The 15,721-nt window shown below is 42.3% G+C and overlaps 1 protein-coding gene and 1 long non-coding RNA gene across 3 annotated transcripts in view; one reads left to right on the top strand and one right to left on the bottom strand.

The window, feature by feature from the left end:
* The window catches only part of LOC137491115 (NACHT, LRR and PYD domains-containing protein 3-like), a 70,817-nt gene that overhangs the window by 6,610 nt on the left and 48,486 nt on the right, over window positions 1-15,721 (bottom strand). For both annotated transcript variants that reach the window (XM_087245943.2, NM_001444601.1), the window contains exons 6-7: window positions 6,788-6,983; window positions 4,533-6,312 (exon numbers count right to left, since the gene is read on the bottom strand). In XM_087245943.2, the coding sequence (XP_087102069.1) occupies window positions 4,533-6,312; window positions 6,788-6,983 (1,976 nt within the window). The remainder of the gene's footprint in view (window positions 1-4,532; window positions 6,313-6,787; window positions 6,984-15,721) is intronic.
* LOC148680308 (uncharacterized) lies at window positions 127-3,882 on the top strand. Its single transcript, XR_015943016.1, has 3 exons — window positions 127-212; window positions 264-2,384; window positions 2,498-3,882. It is a non-coding gene; the product is annotated as an uncharacterized LOC148680308 (long non-coding RNA).

The raw sequence follows: 15,721 nt of genomic DNA, 5'->3' as shown, positions 1-15,721 counted from the left end.
ATGTTTGTCTATAAAACACAATTAAATAGCTTTATTCAGATGTTCCAATAGCACAACTCTTTATTAAACACCTAACACTTAAGACAGGAATTTGTTTTAATTGTTTTATTTATTAATATTTTAATGAACAAACTAATGACAATAATCTTCTGTAGCATCTTGAAAGTTGCATCTCAAAGCACTTTTCAGAATACAATTAAACAGATGCATATGTGACAGAAATATAGAAGATATATAAATATATTCGAAGAAGATATATAAAGAAGATATATAAATATAATACATTGTTGTTTGCTGTTTGTGTGTTTTTGTTTCTAAAGATTCCTCCATGTCAGTGATCAGGACTGTCTGCCCTGTAATCTTGCCTGCAGTTCCTCAGCCTTATCCAGCCATGTCCACCGTTTCAGTTGACTCTAGTACAGCAGTTTCAGTCTTCTCCAGTACATCAGACACAGTTTCTAGCGCTAACAGTATGTTGTAGCGAGGACATAAACAAGGATGTAAACAACGGGAAATGCTGTTTGGCACTGCTCACATTTCAGCTAAAAATTCAGTGCAAATTCAGTGCAAAAAATGCAGAGTCTCTCTATGAGGATACTTTCCTTGCATTCTACATCTCAGATAACTAACACTCTAAAGATATGAGAATGTTTCATATGACTCACACATGCTTATTCTGAATATATGTGACAGAATCTTGTCAGATGATATTTTAGAGAGCTGGCGTGAGCTTCAGCTGTGTCCTCTGTGTCATTTTCTGTCTGATTCAGGCTCACACTGATACGGCTAACAGCTACTCTGACTGATAGGATTTACACAGCGCAAAAGTGTGTGCTTGTTGGGCCGTGACACTTTTCCTGGTGATGTGGAGCCGATCCGCGAATCACAGCACAATTTTAGCTGACAACAACATTAGCTGACCAATCAAAGCCTTTTGAGGACGGGCCTTTCAGAGGAACTAGGACATATGACATGTGTCTTCATGTTAGCTGAGTAGCTGTATATAGTCAAAGTTAGAAATATGAAAAATAAGCTGATTTTCTACAAATGAAGCATGAGCACACATCGCATTGCATCTTATCAACACAACCAAGCCTTAAAAATACACTCTAGACCACCGCTTTAAGGACATCCAGGCAGTCTAGAGGTGTTTAAAACCTCCAGAAAGGTGGGCTCGCATCATCATGGAGGGTTTCACCAGCTCCACTATAGCTCTGTGCTCCTGCTGTTTATCCTGATCAACTCAACTGAATTAACTTCTAAAGCACTTTCAACCAACCACGATGGCTACCAAAGTGCTGTACATAAAACACAGAATACAAGCAAACATACAAGAAACCAAATACATCAACTTACAACACACGAGTAAAAGCTGAAGAAAATAAGTGTTTCAGTGACCTCTAAAAACACTCAAGAGTTGGAGAAGTTCTTAAAGAGAGTGGAAGATCGGCCCAAAGTCTTGGAGCAGTAACTGAAACAGCTCTATCACCTCCACATATCAAGCGTGATCGTGAAACTTGCAAATAGAGTCGATCCTTAGAGTGAAGAGATCTCACGGGTTGGTGTATTTTAATTAGCTCAGAAATATACTCAGGGGCCATGGAGGGATTTATAAACATACAGCAGTACTTTGTACTGAATTCTAAACTGTATTGACAGTCAGTGTAGAGAAACCAGTACAGGTGTAATGTGCTCTCCTTTTCTGTGCCTGTTAAAAGCCTGGCAGCTGAGTTCTCCAATCTCTCATATCAGCCAAACTATTAAACATAGCCTGAAGGGTGGATTGATTTGAGAGTCATCAGCATATAGATGGTAATTTATGCCATGCTTTTCAAAAAAATTTCCAATGGAAATAAGTAAAGGGAAAACAAAACTGGACCCAATATTGAGCCCTGCAGAACCCCACACAGTAAGTGAATGACAAAAGAACAAGAGTTGCCCAAACTGACTGATGTAGTTCTATACTTCAGATATGAAGAGAACCAGTCCAAGGCTAGACCCTGGATACCAGCGTGTTCTCTAAGATGATTAATGAGGATGTCATGGTCCACTGTATCAAAAGCAGCAGTGAGATCCAATAATAGAAGAAGAACAGGGCTACCTGAACCAACCTCCAGCAAGACATCATTTGAAACCCACAATAGAGCGGACTCTGTGCTATGACCAGCTCTAAACTGACTGAAATTTATCAAAAACATTATTATTAAACATGAAATCATTCAGCTGTACAGAAACAATCTTCTCCAAAACCTTTGAGATAAAAAGCCAGATATACAGGATCTGCTCTGGTTTACTGTCCAGTAGTCCCTGCCTTAGCTTTATCCTCCTCTCTGTCCACCTGCCTGTCAGTTTCCCCCTCACCATCTGTCCTGTACCCTGTCATTGTTTCATTAAGCTGCCTCTCCCCCATCACCCTTGTCCACTGAAACCCATCCAGCTGCTGAACTCACTCTTGTTTCGTGTTTTCCTCTGAGGATTATCTGGAATCTTCTCCTAGAAGGGAGCTGTGTCACGGTCCTGGTTGTCCTGTCCTTGTACTGTTGTGTTTTCCTTGTGTTCTCTGTGTTCACCCCAGTTTTCCCCATGTTACCCTTGTTAGTTGCCCAGTTACTCTCCACCCCCTTGTTAACACACTATTCTCTGTGTGTTTAAGCTCCCCTGTTTCAGTCATTATATGTTGATCATAGTTTGCTGTATGTGTGTGTGTTTCTCTTGCTTGTGTTTTCTGCTCTTCAGCTCTGTCAATATTTTTGTGTATGGATTTTATTTAACATTAGAACTGAACCTAGATCCAGCTCTTGCATTTGTCTTACCTGCCTGCACAATTAAAAGAAGATATTATAAAAAAGATGGTTGTATGATGGCGATTAAGATGGCGGTTAATTGGTAAACACTTTCGCCTAACAACAAGAAGGTCGCTGGTTTTAGTCCCAGCACCAGTTTCCCCCACAGTGTGGAGACATTTGGTATAGGTGAATTGGGTGAACAAAACTGACCATAGTGTACGAGTGTGTGTGTGTGTGTGTGTGTGTGTGTGTGTGTCTGTGTCATTGTTACCTTATAATTATCAGCATAGATATGAGTCAAAATAGACAGAATGGAGAAAACATCAGTGTGATCATTCCACTCCAGTCCTGAAAGGACTTTAAAGGTTCTGTATCATTTTATAGCTGACTTGTGTGCAATTTAGACGATAACAGCCATGTCACCCTCAAGCCCAAAAGCGGTTACTTCCTGGAGCTAAGCAGGGCTGAGCCTGGCCAGTACCTGGCTGGGAGACCACATGGGAAAACTAGGTTGCTGTTGGAAGTGGTGTCGGTGAGGCCAGCAGGGGGTGCACATCCTGTGGTCTGCGTGAGTAATAATGCCCTAGTGAAAGTGAACGGGACACTACACTGTCAGTGGGCGCCGTCTTTCGGATGAGACATTAAACCGTGGTCCTGACTCTTAGTGGTCTTTAAAAATCCCATTGCATTTCTCGTAAAGAGCAGGGGTGTAACCCCGGTGTCCTGGCCAAAGTCCCTCAATCGGCCCTTACGATCATGGCCTCCCAATCATCCCCATGTCTTTTTATGACAGCTAAACACCATTAGCTATTGACCTACGAGGTAGGAAAACCAACTGGTGTGTAAGTCAATGGTTACAGGTTTCAGCTTTCTTCAAATTATCTTCTTTTGTGTTCAACAGGAGAAAACAAAGTTTTAGAAAGGTTTATATCCATGAAGAGTGAGTAAGAATTAGTAAATTCACTTTTTGGGTAAACTATCCCTTAAACAACCACTGCCAAAACATGAATCTGAATGTTATTTAAAAAACACTAAAACATTACATAATGAACAATTATTAATGTATTTTGCAGTTTAGTTGATATCAATAATGTTCATGTTCATTAACATGATGTCATGTCATTTCTTATTTTCATACGCTTATCTATGGCCGGGTCGCAGGGGCAGCAGTCTTAGGAGAGAACCCCAGACTTCTCTCTCCCCAAACACTTGCACCAGCTCCTCCGGGTGGATCCTGAGGCATTCCCAGGCCAGCCGAGAGACATAGTCCCTCCAGCTCGTCCTGTGTCTTCGCCGAGGCTTCCTCCCGGTGGGACAGATGCCTGAGCCAACTCTGCTGACTTCTGTTCTTCAGTGTTTGAACTCTCAGCAGTAAAAAGTAAACCACACTGAACTGAACTAAACTGAACTTCAACACAAAACTGAACTGACACTGTTTCAATTTACTATGATCTTCTATGTGAAGCTACTTTAATGCAATCTACATTGTTAATGTGCCATAGAAATAAAGATGAATTGAATTGTTGATGTGGAGGAGCAGTGGCTCTACTCTGAGCTCCTCCCATATGGCAGAGCTCCACACCCTGTCTATAAGGGTGCGCTCTGCAACCCTGCGAAGCAAACTCATTTTGACTGCTTCTATCCAAAAATGACCTAAAGCTCATGACCATTAACATAATATACTGTATTATTTAAATTCAGGAAACGTCTACTTCTTAGATGAAAAAAAGAAGCACTTTGACTTACAGAGCTCTTTTGGAGTTTTTGATGACTGCTGATAGTCTGATGAGACACTCGTCTGATCTCTGGAATTTTTGAAGCTCAAACTCCTTCAGCTCCTCCTCTGAGGTCAACAACACAAAGACCAGAGCAGACCACTGGGCAGGTGAAAGGTCAGCAGATGACAGACTTCCTCTACTGAGGTGAAACTGAATCTCTTTCAGCAGAGTTTGGTCGTTCAATTCATTCAGACAGTAGAACAGATTGATGGATCTCTCTGGAGACAGATTCCCTTCAAGTTTCTGCTTGATGTAGGCAATTATTTCCTCTTTGCTCTGGTCTCTGTCATCCTGCTGTGTCAACAGGCCTCGTAAGAGTTGTCGATTAGACTGGAGAGACAGACCGAGAAGGAAGCGAAGGTAAAGATCCAGATGCCCATTCTCACTTTCCAGAGCCTTGTCCACTGCAGCCTTCAGCAAATCAATCATGTCTTTATTGTTGCTTATCTGTTTAAAAAACCATTCATTCTTCTTGTCTCTGTCTAGAATCAGATGTTGATAAAGGGCTGCAATGAACTCCTGAACGCTCAAGTGAAGAAAGCAGTACATGGTACCAAGAATGATTCCCGTCTCCTCCTTAAAGATCTGGGTACACATGCCTGAGTACACCGATGCCTTGTAGACGTCAATGCCACAGTCTTTCAGATCGCTCTCATAGAAGATCACATTGTTTCTTTCCAGCTGCTGGAAGGCCAGTTTCCCCAGTGAAAGGATGAGCTTTGGATCCCAGGAGACATCTGCTGTGTTTTCTCTATCATACTTTCTTCTGCTCTGCTGGATCTGAAAGCGGAGAAAGTGTGTGTACATCTGTGTCAGAGTCTTGGGAGATTCCTGCAGTGTTTCAGCATGAGCCCTGTGTTTCAGTTTCAGTATGTTCTGGAGAACAGTGGCTGAAATCCAGCAGAAGACTGGGATGTGGCACATAATAAAGAGACTCTTTGACTGTTTAATGTGATCAATGATTTCTCTGGCCTGATTCTGATCTGTGAGTCTCTTTCTGAAGTACTCCTCCTTTTGGGCATCATTGAATCCTCGTATCTCTGTCAGCCGGTCGATACAGTCAGCAGGAATCTTACTGGCAGCTGCTGGTCTGCTGGTGATCCAGATGAGAGCAGAAGGAAGCAGATTTCCCTTGATGAGGTTCGTCAGGAGAACATCCAGAGAGACTGCTGAAGATACATCACCACACGTCTCATTACCAGCAAAGTTCAGAGGAAGACGACATTCATCCAATCCATCAAGGATGAACAGGACTTTGAATCGTGTGCTTCTTGTAAGGTTCAGTCCTTTAGTCTCTGGGAAAAACTGAGTTATGAGGTCTTTTAAACTTTGTCTTTCTTTCTCCTTTAAGTTCATCTCTCTGAATGGAAGAGAAAATATGAAGCTGATGTCTTGATTTTCTTTCCCTTCAGCCCAATCCAGAACAAACTTTTGCACAGAGACTGATTTCCCGATGCCAGCAACTCCTTTTGTCAGGACAGTTCTGATCTGCTCGTCTTGTTCAGCTGCTTCAAACAAATGTTTGCATTCAACTTGTATCTCTAGTGACTGATGACGTCTGGAAGCAGCTTCAATCTGTCTGATCTCATGTTCAGTGTTGACCTGTTCACTCGCACCCTGAGTGATGTAGAGATCTGTGTAGATGTTATTCAGAAGTGTGGAGTCTCCCTGCTGAGCAATTCCTTCAAACACACTTTGATATTTCTTCTTCAGGCTACATTTAAGCTGATTAATGAAGAACAGCTCGCCTAAACACAGGAGCAAAGAAACAGAGAGATTTAGTCTTGACTTATTTGTAAGTGACAGTCTGACAGATCACCATGAGTAGGGCCAGACAGAACTTTCAGACTTTTTTTGCTATTTCTGAGAATTGTGTAGTATCATAACTAAAAAGTTAATATATGAAAAAAAACTTTTAAACATAAAAATAATAATATTTAATATTTACAATACAAATCCAATTAGATCCACTTAATTGTTAAAAGCACAAGTCTCGTATATAACAGATCTACTAAAGGACAGAAAATATGACTCTACCAACTGTATTGTAAATAAATCATATGAACATTTTTATATTAGTCAACAATATCACTGAAATTAAATAAAAACTGAATGAATATAATTGAACACACATCTACACAAGTAAATAAATAGGCTCAATGATGGACTAAAAATCTGTTGAAATCTGCAGGTTTTGTGTGGGTCTATCCATAAGTCTCTTACCCACGAGAGTATCAGCAGCTTGAACTTGCTTCATTTCTCTCAGGAAGAAGAGTGTGAGATCAAGAGCTGCTTCTGTGATTCTGCTTCTGTTCTCATTAAACTCCTTTACAAACTCTTGTCTGTTTTCTTCTTGTAAGATTTTCCTAAACTTTTCCAGTTCATTCTTCACAAATCTGATCATTTTGCTCTCAAGATTCTATGAGTGAAGAAAAGAGAAGATCAACTTTTAACCAACAGATTCATTCACACAGAGTTGTACATCCACAACCTCCTCAATTAATGAAAATATATTATAATACAGTATACTACGAGTCTGTTAAATGCTTGCTTCTGATTAGCTGATGAATATTCAAAGGTTATTTTCAGATAAACACACAGTTAAAGTACATCCAAGCAGGTTTTGAGCACATTACACTTTAGGGGTTCACACACCAGATGAGGAGCTCAGCGCTGCAACATGGCCTGCACATGACAGCTGGAAGTATCACACACCAGCAACACACATTCACGTTATTAAAAATAAAACTATCCAGATGGCGGTCCTGTGGTGCAACAGAAATATGAAGTGTCCTGCGTCATAGCTACCCAGCCAGCAATGACATGTGGGGCACGGATGGGTAAAGTACGGATTCCATGGGAACTTTGGGGGCATGGGCTTTGGCTGGGTGAAATCAGCGGATCCTATGAAGGTTTTGTAGTACAAGTCCCACATAGGAAGCCCAAATGAGCTGATTACATGGGCCCCATAAGGGACAGGCATGGGCCAAGTGGGCATGGGTTTGGTCTGGGAACACATATATGGGTCTTGCATGACATATTTACAGGGTTCTTACACCTTTTCTAACTTCAAATTCCAGCACTTTTCAAGCACTTTCAAAGTGCATTTTTATGCTTTTCCAGCACCTAACAACCGCAGTAAATTACGTTTATATTTGGTGTATGTACTTTTCCACATTTAAATCCATAATTTGTGCTATTTTACAAAACACAATATAACATTTCAAATTAAATTGTTGAATACTTGAGCATAGATTTATTGGAACAGTTCATCCAAAAAATGGTAAAAAAATAATAATAATTCAGTTATTGGATGAAGTATCTTTTTAAGTTTGGTCTTTTTCTACCTAAAGGTGATTTGTCAAAAATGAACTTACAGTCAGATTTTGTTTGAGTGTAGTACCAAACTTTCAAGACCAGACGTTCATGATATTTCATGTGCATTGCTATTTAAAATTCCTGTAACAAATTGAATCCTTACGAGTCTGAGAATATCCTTGCTGCAAATCAATGAACTCTTCCTCTGTCAACTGTTTTGAAAATCGGTCACCAAATATGGAAACCATAATTTGCAAGCTTTCATAAATTAATTTTCTTTTCAGCTTAGTCCCATTGTTAATTAGGGGTCACTACAGCAGAATGAACCGCCAACTTATCCAGCATATGTTTTACACAGTGGATGCCCTTCCACCCGCAACCCAACACTGGGAAACACCCATACACTCTTGCATTCACACAGATACACTATCCAATTTAGCCTATTCAATTCACCTATAGCCCATGTGTTTGAACTGTGAAGGGAAACCAGAGCACCCAGAGGAAACTCATGCGAACACAGGGAGAAATTCCACACAGAAACACCAACTGACCCGGCTGGGACTCAAAGCAGCAACCTTCTTGCTGTGAGGCGAACATGCTACTCACTGTGCCACCATGACGCCGAGCTTTCATTAATATTACTTTTTATTTTTGTCAATATTACTTTAGGTTAAGAATAAGGTACTGTTGTAACTGTATGCAAATGTCCAACCTGTCAAATTGTGACAGTTAAGGGGTTAAAGGAAAACATGTTTAATGGTTCAAAAGGTATCACCTCTCTGTATAAGTCTTTATATAACCTATCTATAAATGACAAATAATCACCAGACTAGGGATGTGCACAATTATTCGATTAATCGAACGCATCAGCGACAATCGCGCATGAAAACAATGATTGATTGGCTCTAAAATTAAATTACTTTCATTCTTTCTGATTGGTTATGCTGGTATTTGCGCTGTAATTTGATATTTGATTGGTTATGGTTGCAGGGAGTAGTTGCGGTCTAGAGGCGAGACTTGAGCGCAGACCAACATAGGGGGGGTCACACACCAGCTTTATTTTATTTACTTCCACCGACTGATCACTGATCACCGACTGATTACCTATAGCTATCGTAAAAAATATTCAGGCTATTTTTGTTTTAAGTTTACGCAGCCAAATTTTGCTAGCTTCTAATTTTAGTTAGGCTGTGCTACCATACAGTCGTTTGGTTAAGTTTTGGTGAAACTTTATTTTTGCGAACCTTTTACAAAAAAAAAAAAAAAAAACTTTTTTGATCCACATCTGTTGTGATGCTGCTGAAGTAAAATAAATATTTTTAATAAAATAACTGAAATGCAGAGTATTGTGTGTTTTTATTGCTGTTGTCTACAATATAGAAAAAGGTTGGCTATAGTTTTAAAACGGATACAAAATATTTCTATAAATAATAAGACACATATTGAAGGGGTTAATACTGTAAAATAACTGTTTTCTTTTTTCTGTGGGGCTTCAGTTGCCGTTGTTTTAAAGCGCCCAACGGAAAAACCGCATCCACTAAATTCTGGTTGGCCTGTAGATCAAGCTCACATGCATTTTGTGTAGATAAACACAATTTGTAATATAACATTTACATATTGTGTCTCTGGGCTTTATTATTAATTTTATTTACAATGCGTCATATAGAAAACCTATACATGCCTCAAGTCAGTGGCATTCTAGTTTAAAATGGGACCCTGATCGAACCACCAGAAATGTACTTAGAAATAAATAATAATCTTTATTATTATTATTTTTAATATTATACAATTATTATTCTAAATATATAATAACAGAAATCCATCCTACATGTAGCCTAACTGAAAGAAATGTAAAGACACAACTAAAGTGATATGCTAAGATCTCTTAAGAAATCTTTTGCTTGAATATTAAAGACAAATCTATAGAATACAAAAAAAAATCTTTTATGTAGCCTAATTATCTGTTGTCTTAGACCCGACACATGGCTGAGAATTAATGTTAAGTCTTACCTCCCTGATTCATCATCTCTTCTGCTTCATAGCCATATAGTCAAAATAAGATCATTATCATCAGTTACTCCGGTTACACAGTACATAAGTACACAATACATTTTATCGCCGTGCATGTATACAGCTGGTATTCAGACCGGGAGCGGAGCAGAGCAGCGCGTGAGGCGCGCGGGAATGGTTTTCTGCGCGCATGATTTCGGCTGGAGGTCCGCAAGCAGGGCCGGATTAACCAATGGGCCTTATGGGCACAGGCCCAGGGGCCCGTGCGCACTAGGGGCCCCTGCGAGCGGGGAGAAAAAAAGACAATTTCGGAGTGTCTTTTTAGGCTAATTACAAATAGCGCATCTAGTTGGAATCTAGTTGTAATAAGCTATTCAGGGTTTACGCCCATCGATGCCTGATTGATAGAGACAAGATGAGTAGAGAGCTGTTAAGCAATACAGCCTCAGTGGCGCACCTTGTAAGGTGCGCAGCTTCATGTTTTGACGCTATTGAACATCAACTCGGTTCGAATCCACCATCAGCTGAACTCGTGCTACTTTTTTTTTCTCCCCGTTACATATCAGATTGGAAATATATTTATTTTTGACAGGAAGGAAACATTTTTTTAAAATAATGCAAATGTGATATAAAGTCACAAGTGTCTCGTGGGTATTTAACAATGTTTAGCCTTATAGGTGCCTCCCTCTCTGCAAAAACTATATTGCTCAGACAACTGTATTTCTGTTGTAAATGAGGGCGATGCCAATCCTCTTGTGCACCACCAGAGGGAGCCATCGCCAGAATTCTAATTCGACTCACGGACTCAAACTCCCATAAGCCCTGCTACCTGGCACTGATTGCGGTCCAGGTGCAGCTCATCAGCTCTCGTGTATATATACCACACTCACGCTCTGGTTCTTTGCGAAGTCTTGATTTGCCTGGCTGTCATTTCTGAGCGTTCCATACTCCCTGCTTCGGACTAATCTGTGTTTCTGACCCTGTGCTTGTTCTACGATTACGAAAGACATCTGCCTGCCCCTGATCTCCAGCCTGTTATTCTGACCAGTAAGATATCTGCCTGCCTTTGAACTTTTGCCTGTCCCACGTTCTGTCTCCTGGATTGCCCCTTTGTGTTTGTATGTATGTGTGCTTTTAATAAAGCTTGCAAATGGATTCAATGCCTTCTGACTCATCGCAACAGAAGACTTCGCCACTACAGAATCCAGCAGCTTTAGCACAAGTTTCTACTGAACTTTCCGCTCAAGCTCAGTTAGCCACCCATCATCAACAACTCACCCATCTAACATCTCTCACGGAGGAACTGGTGAGAGCTATGCAACAACTCCGTCATCCGAATCCTGCAGTTACCCTGCCTGCTACCATGACAGCTCCTCAGCCAACGCATGTCTCCAGTGCTCCGGCTACCGTAAGTCCCCGATTAGCTTTTCCTGAAAAGTTTGATGGTTCACCTTCTCGCTGCAAAGGCTTCCTATTACAATGCAAACTATTTGTTAACCAACAACCTGCATTATATCCCACTAATTCTAGTCGGGTGGCTTTTGTATGCAATCTGTTAACGGGGAAAGTGCCGGAATGGGCTACAGCGATATGGAAGGAGGAGGAATGTAACTACCCCACGTTTGAAAATTTTCTCAAGCAGTTTCGGGAAGTGTTTGAGCACCCAGCAGAGGGGAGAAGCCCCGGTGAGCAGTTACTTTCTCTTACCCAGGGGCGTAACACAGCTGCAGAATACGCCTTGTCATTTCGCACTCTCGCCGCTCAAACTAACTGGGTTGAGGACACACTGAAGACATTATTCAGACGGGGTCTGACTGCCACTCTACAATCTGAATTGGCTTGCCGTGACGAAGGAAAGAAATTGAACGAACTCATTGAACTTACCATCCGTCTTGATCATCTGAATCCACCTGCAGCGTACGACCTCATACACCAGTTCAATCGGTGAGTCCTTCCCATGTTCCAGCACTTTTCAGTGTACTGATTCATGTAATTATTAAATTTGATAAAAGAATGATTAATACCACGGCTCTTGTCGACTCTGGGTCTGCCGGAAACTTTATCTCTAAGAAATTTGCTTTAAATCACGAACTATCTCTCAGCTCATATGATTCCTGTCTTGCAGTGGAAGCACTAGACGGTCGTCCTGTGGGTGAAGGACGCATCCGTATGATCACGAATAAGCTACAGTTACAAGTTGGTGTTCTACACACTGAAGAAATGCAATTCTACATTATTGATTCAGTTATTCATCCACTGGTGTTGGGACTGCCATGGTTACGGCGACATGATCCTCATATCTCCTGGAGGGACGGACAGATATTGCAGTGGAGTGAGTCATGCATGAAACAGTGCATCCAGCCCATTCACAAAATTCCATTGCGAACCACCAATATGTTACCTGAACTCGTTGATGAACGAATCCCCATTGAGTACCATGACTTACATGAAGCTTTTAGCAAACAAAAAGCTACTCAACTTCCCCCACATCGACCAAGTGATTGTGCTATTGAATTAATTCCCGGTTCAAGTCCTCCAACGGGTCGAATATTTCCTCTGTCACAACCTGAGCACAAGGCAATGTCTGAATATATCGACGAGGAATTGGCCAAAGGTTTCATTCGACCTTCTACATCTCCTGCTTCAGCTGGATTCTTCTTTGTAAAGAAGAAAGATGGCAGTTTACGTCCCTGTATTGATTACCGAGGGCTCAATGAAATCACCGTAAAATTCCGCTATCCATTACCCCTCGTACCTCCAGCCCTGGAACAATTAAGAAAGGCTAAATATTATACCAAGCTTGACCTTCGCAGTGCATACAACCTTGTCAGAATCCGTGCTGGTGACGAGTGGAAGACCGCGTTTTCCACCACTAGGGGGCACTATGAGTACACGGTAATGCCCTTCGGCCTGTCAAACTGTCCGTCCGTGTTCCAATCCTTTATGAATGATGTCTTTCGGGATATGCTGGATCGCTGGGTAATCATTTACATCGACGACATCCTTATATATTCAAACACGATGGAGGAACATGTTGAACATGTACGTATAGTGTTGCAACGCATGACTCAACATCGTCTGTACGCCAAATTAGAGAAGTGTGAGTTTCACCAGACACAGATCGCCTTTTTGGGCTACGTCATCAGTGCAGAAGGGATTACTATGGATGACACGAAAGTACAGGCAGTTCAACAATGGCCATTACCCCAGAATCTCAAGGAGTTGCAGCGATTTCTAGGTTTTGCCAACTTCTATAGACGGTTTATCAGAGGCTTTAGTTCAATAGCCGCACCGTTAACAGCCATGACCAAACGAAACTCCCACAAACTATCCTGGTCCTCTGAAGCACGCCAAGCATTTAGTGATCTGAAGACTCAATTCACCACAGCTCCTATTCTCCGTCATCCCAACCCAGACCTACCTTTCATTGTGGAAGTGGATGCATCCAACACAGGAGTCGGGGCGGTGTTATCCCAACGTCAGGGTCAGCCATCCAAAATGTATCCATGTGCCTTCTTCTCCCGTAAATTGACCAGCGCAGAACGAAATTATGATGTGGGAAATCGCGAATTACTGGCAATGAAATTAGCCCTGGAAGAATGGAGACACTGGCTGGAGGGGGCTAGTCAGCAATTCACCATCTTAACTGATCACAAGAATCTGGAATATCTCCGCTCAGCCAAACGTCTAAATCCCAGACAAGCTCGTTGGGCTTTGTTCTTCACCAGATTCAACTTCATTGTCACCTATAGACCAGGGAGTAAAAATGGTAAGGCAGATGCACTATCCAGGCTATCAGAAGATAAACCCACCCTTAGTGATGAAACCATTCTTCCCACAAACTTATTAGTGGCTCCAGTACAGTGGGACATACTTACCGAGATCCAAGAGGCAAACCAAGAAAACAACCCTCCAGTAGACTGTCCGAATCACCTAATTTTTGTACCCAATAACATACGTACCAGATTACTGACCCATGTTCATGACACTCCCAGCTCGGGGCATCCAGGCATCACTGCAACATTGGAGTTAGTCAAAGCTCGTTTCTGGTGGTCGTCTCTCACGAAGGATGTGATTAATTATGTTCAGAAATTTAAAATTTGCCAAACAACGAAGGCATCTCTCCAAACCCCTGCTGGCTTATTACAACCGCTACCTGTTCCGCAACGACCCTGGTCCCATATAGCTGTGGACTTTATCACGGATCTTCCTGTTTCCCAGAATAACACAGTCATTCTCACGGTGGTTGATCGTTTCTCCAAGGCTTGTCGCCTAATACCATTGCCCAAATTGCCCTCTGCCTTTGAAACCGCAGAAGCCCTGTGCAATCATGTATTTCGAATGTTTGGCTTACCTGATGATATCGTCTCAGACAGGGGATCCCAATTCACTTCCCAGGTATGGTCCGCTCTCTGTAAAAATCTAAATATTAATGTTAGTCTCACCTCAGGGTACCATCCTCAATCCAACGGTCAAACTGAACGAATGAATCAAGAAGTCATCCGATTTCTACGTTCCTACTGTCATCAGCAACAGCACGACTGGAGCCGGTATCTGATGTGGGCAGAGTATGCACAAAATTCATTAATAAAGCCAGCTACGGGTATTACGCCATTTAAATGTATTCTTGGCTACCAACCACCTCTGTTTCCATGGTCCGGAGAACCCACTGAGTTACCTGCTGTCACGGATTGGCTGCAACGGAGTGAGGATGTTTGGAATCAGGCTCACAGACATCTCATGAGGGCAGTTAGGAGGAGAGAGATTCAGGCGAACCGTCATCGACGCCAGGGACTCTCGTATCAACCAGGGCAGTGGGTGTGGTTGTCGACACGAGACCTTTGTCTGAGATTACCCTGCCGCAAACTCAGTCCCAGGTATGTAGGGCCATTCAAAATTTTACGCCAGATTACTCCAGTGTCTTTCCGCTTAGCCTTGCCTAATCATTATCGTATTTCTCCTACTTTCCACATGTCATTACTCAAACCCGCTGGTGGTCCACGAGAGGAGGCGGCTGAGGAATCGGAAACCAGGACCCCCTCACCTGTCATGATCGAGGGCGAGGAAGCCTATCTCGTTCGAGAAGTGCTGGACTCTCGACGTCGGGGTGGCGCCCTCCAATATCTGGTGGACTGGGAAGGGTATGGTCCAGAGGAACGGTCCTGGGTGAATGCTAGGGATATCCTAGACCCAACTCTCACGGAAGAGTTTCATCAGAGGTTCCCAGAGAAACCAGCCCCCCGACAGCGCGGTAGACCCCGGCGTCAGGTGCTTTCTCGCTTCAGGAGCCGCTCGCAGGAGGGGGGTTCTGTTGTAAATGAGGGCGATGCCAATCCTCTTGTGCACCACCAGAGGGAGCCATCGCCAGAATTCTAATTCGACTCACGGACTCAAACTCCCATAAGCCCTGCTACCTGGCACTGATTGCGGTCCAGGTGCAGCTCATCAGCTCTCGTGTATATATACCACACTCACGCTCTGGTTCTTTGCGAAGTCTTGATTTGCCTAGCTGTCATTTCTGAGCGTTCCATACTCCCTGCTTCGGACTGATCTGTGTTTCTGACCCTGTGCTTGTTCTACGATTACGAAAGACATCTGCCTGCCCCTGATCTCCAGCCTGTTATTCTGACCAGTAAGATATCTGCCTGCCTTTGAACTTTTGCCTGTCCCACGTTCTGTCTCCTGGATTGCCCCTTTGTGTTTGTATGTATGTGTGCTTTTAATAAAGCTTGCAAATGGATCCAATGCCTTCTGACTCATCACAACAATTTCCTCTGAGCAAAAAAATCACGATCACATATTAATATTATTATCATATTTAAATTGCCT

This window comes from Danio rerio, chromosome 4, assembly GCF_052040795.2.
Source record: "Danio rerio strain M-AB ecotype USA chromosome 4, GRCz13ab, whole genome shotgun sequence".
NCBI lineage: Eukaryota > Metazoa > Chordata > Actinopteri > Cypriniformes > Danionidae > Danio > Danio rerio.
This window is presented reverse-complemented; position numbering and strand designations above follow the sequence as displayed.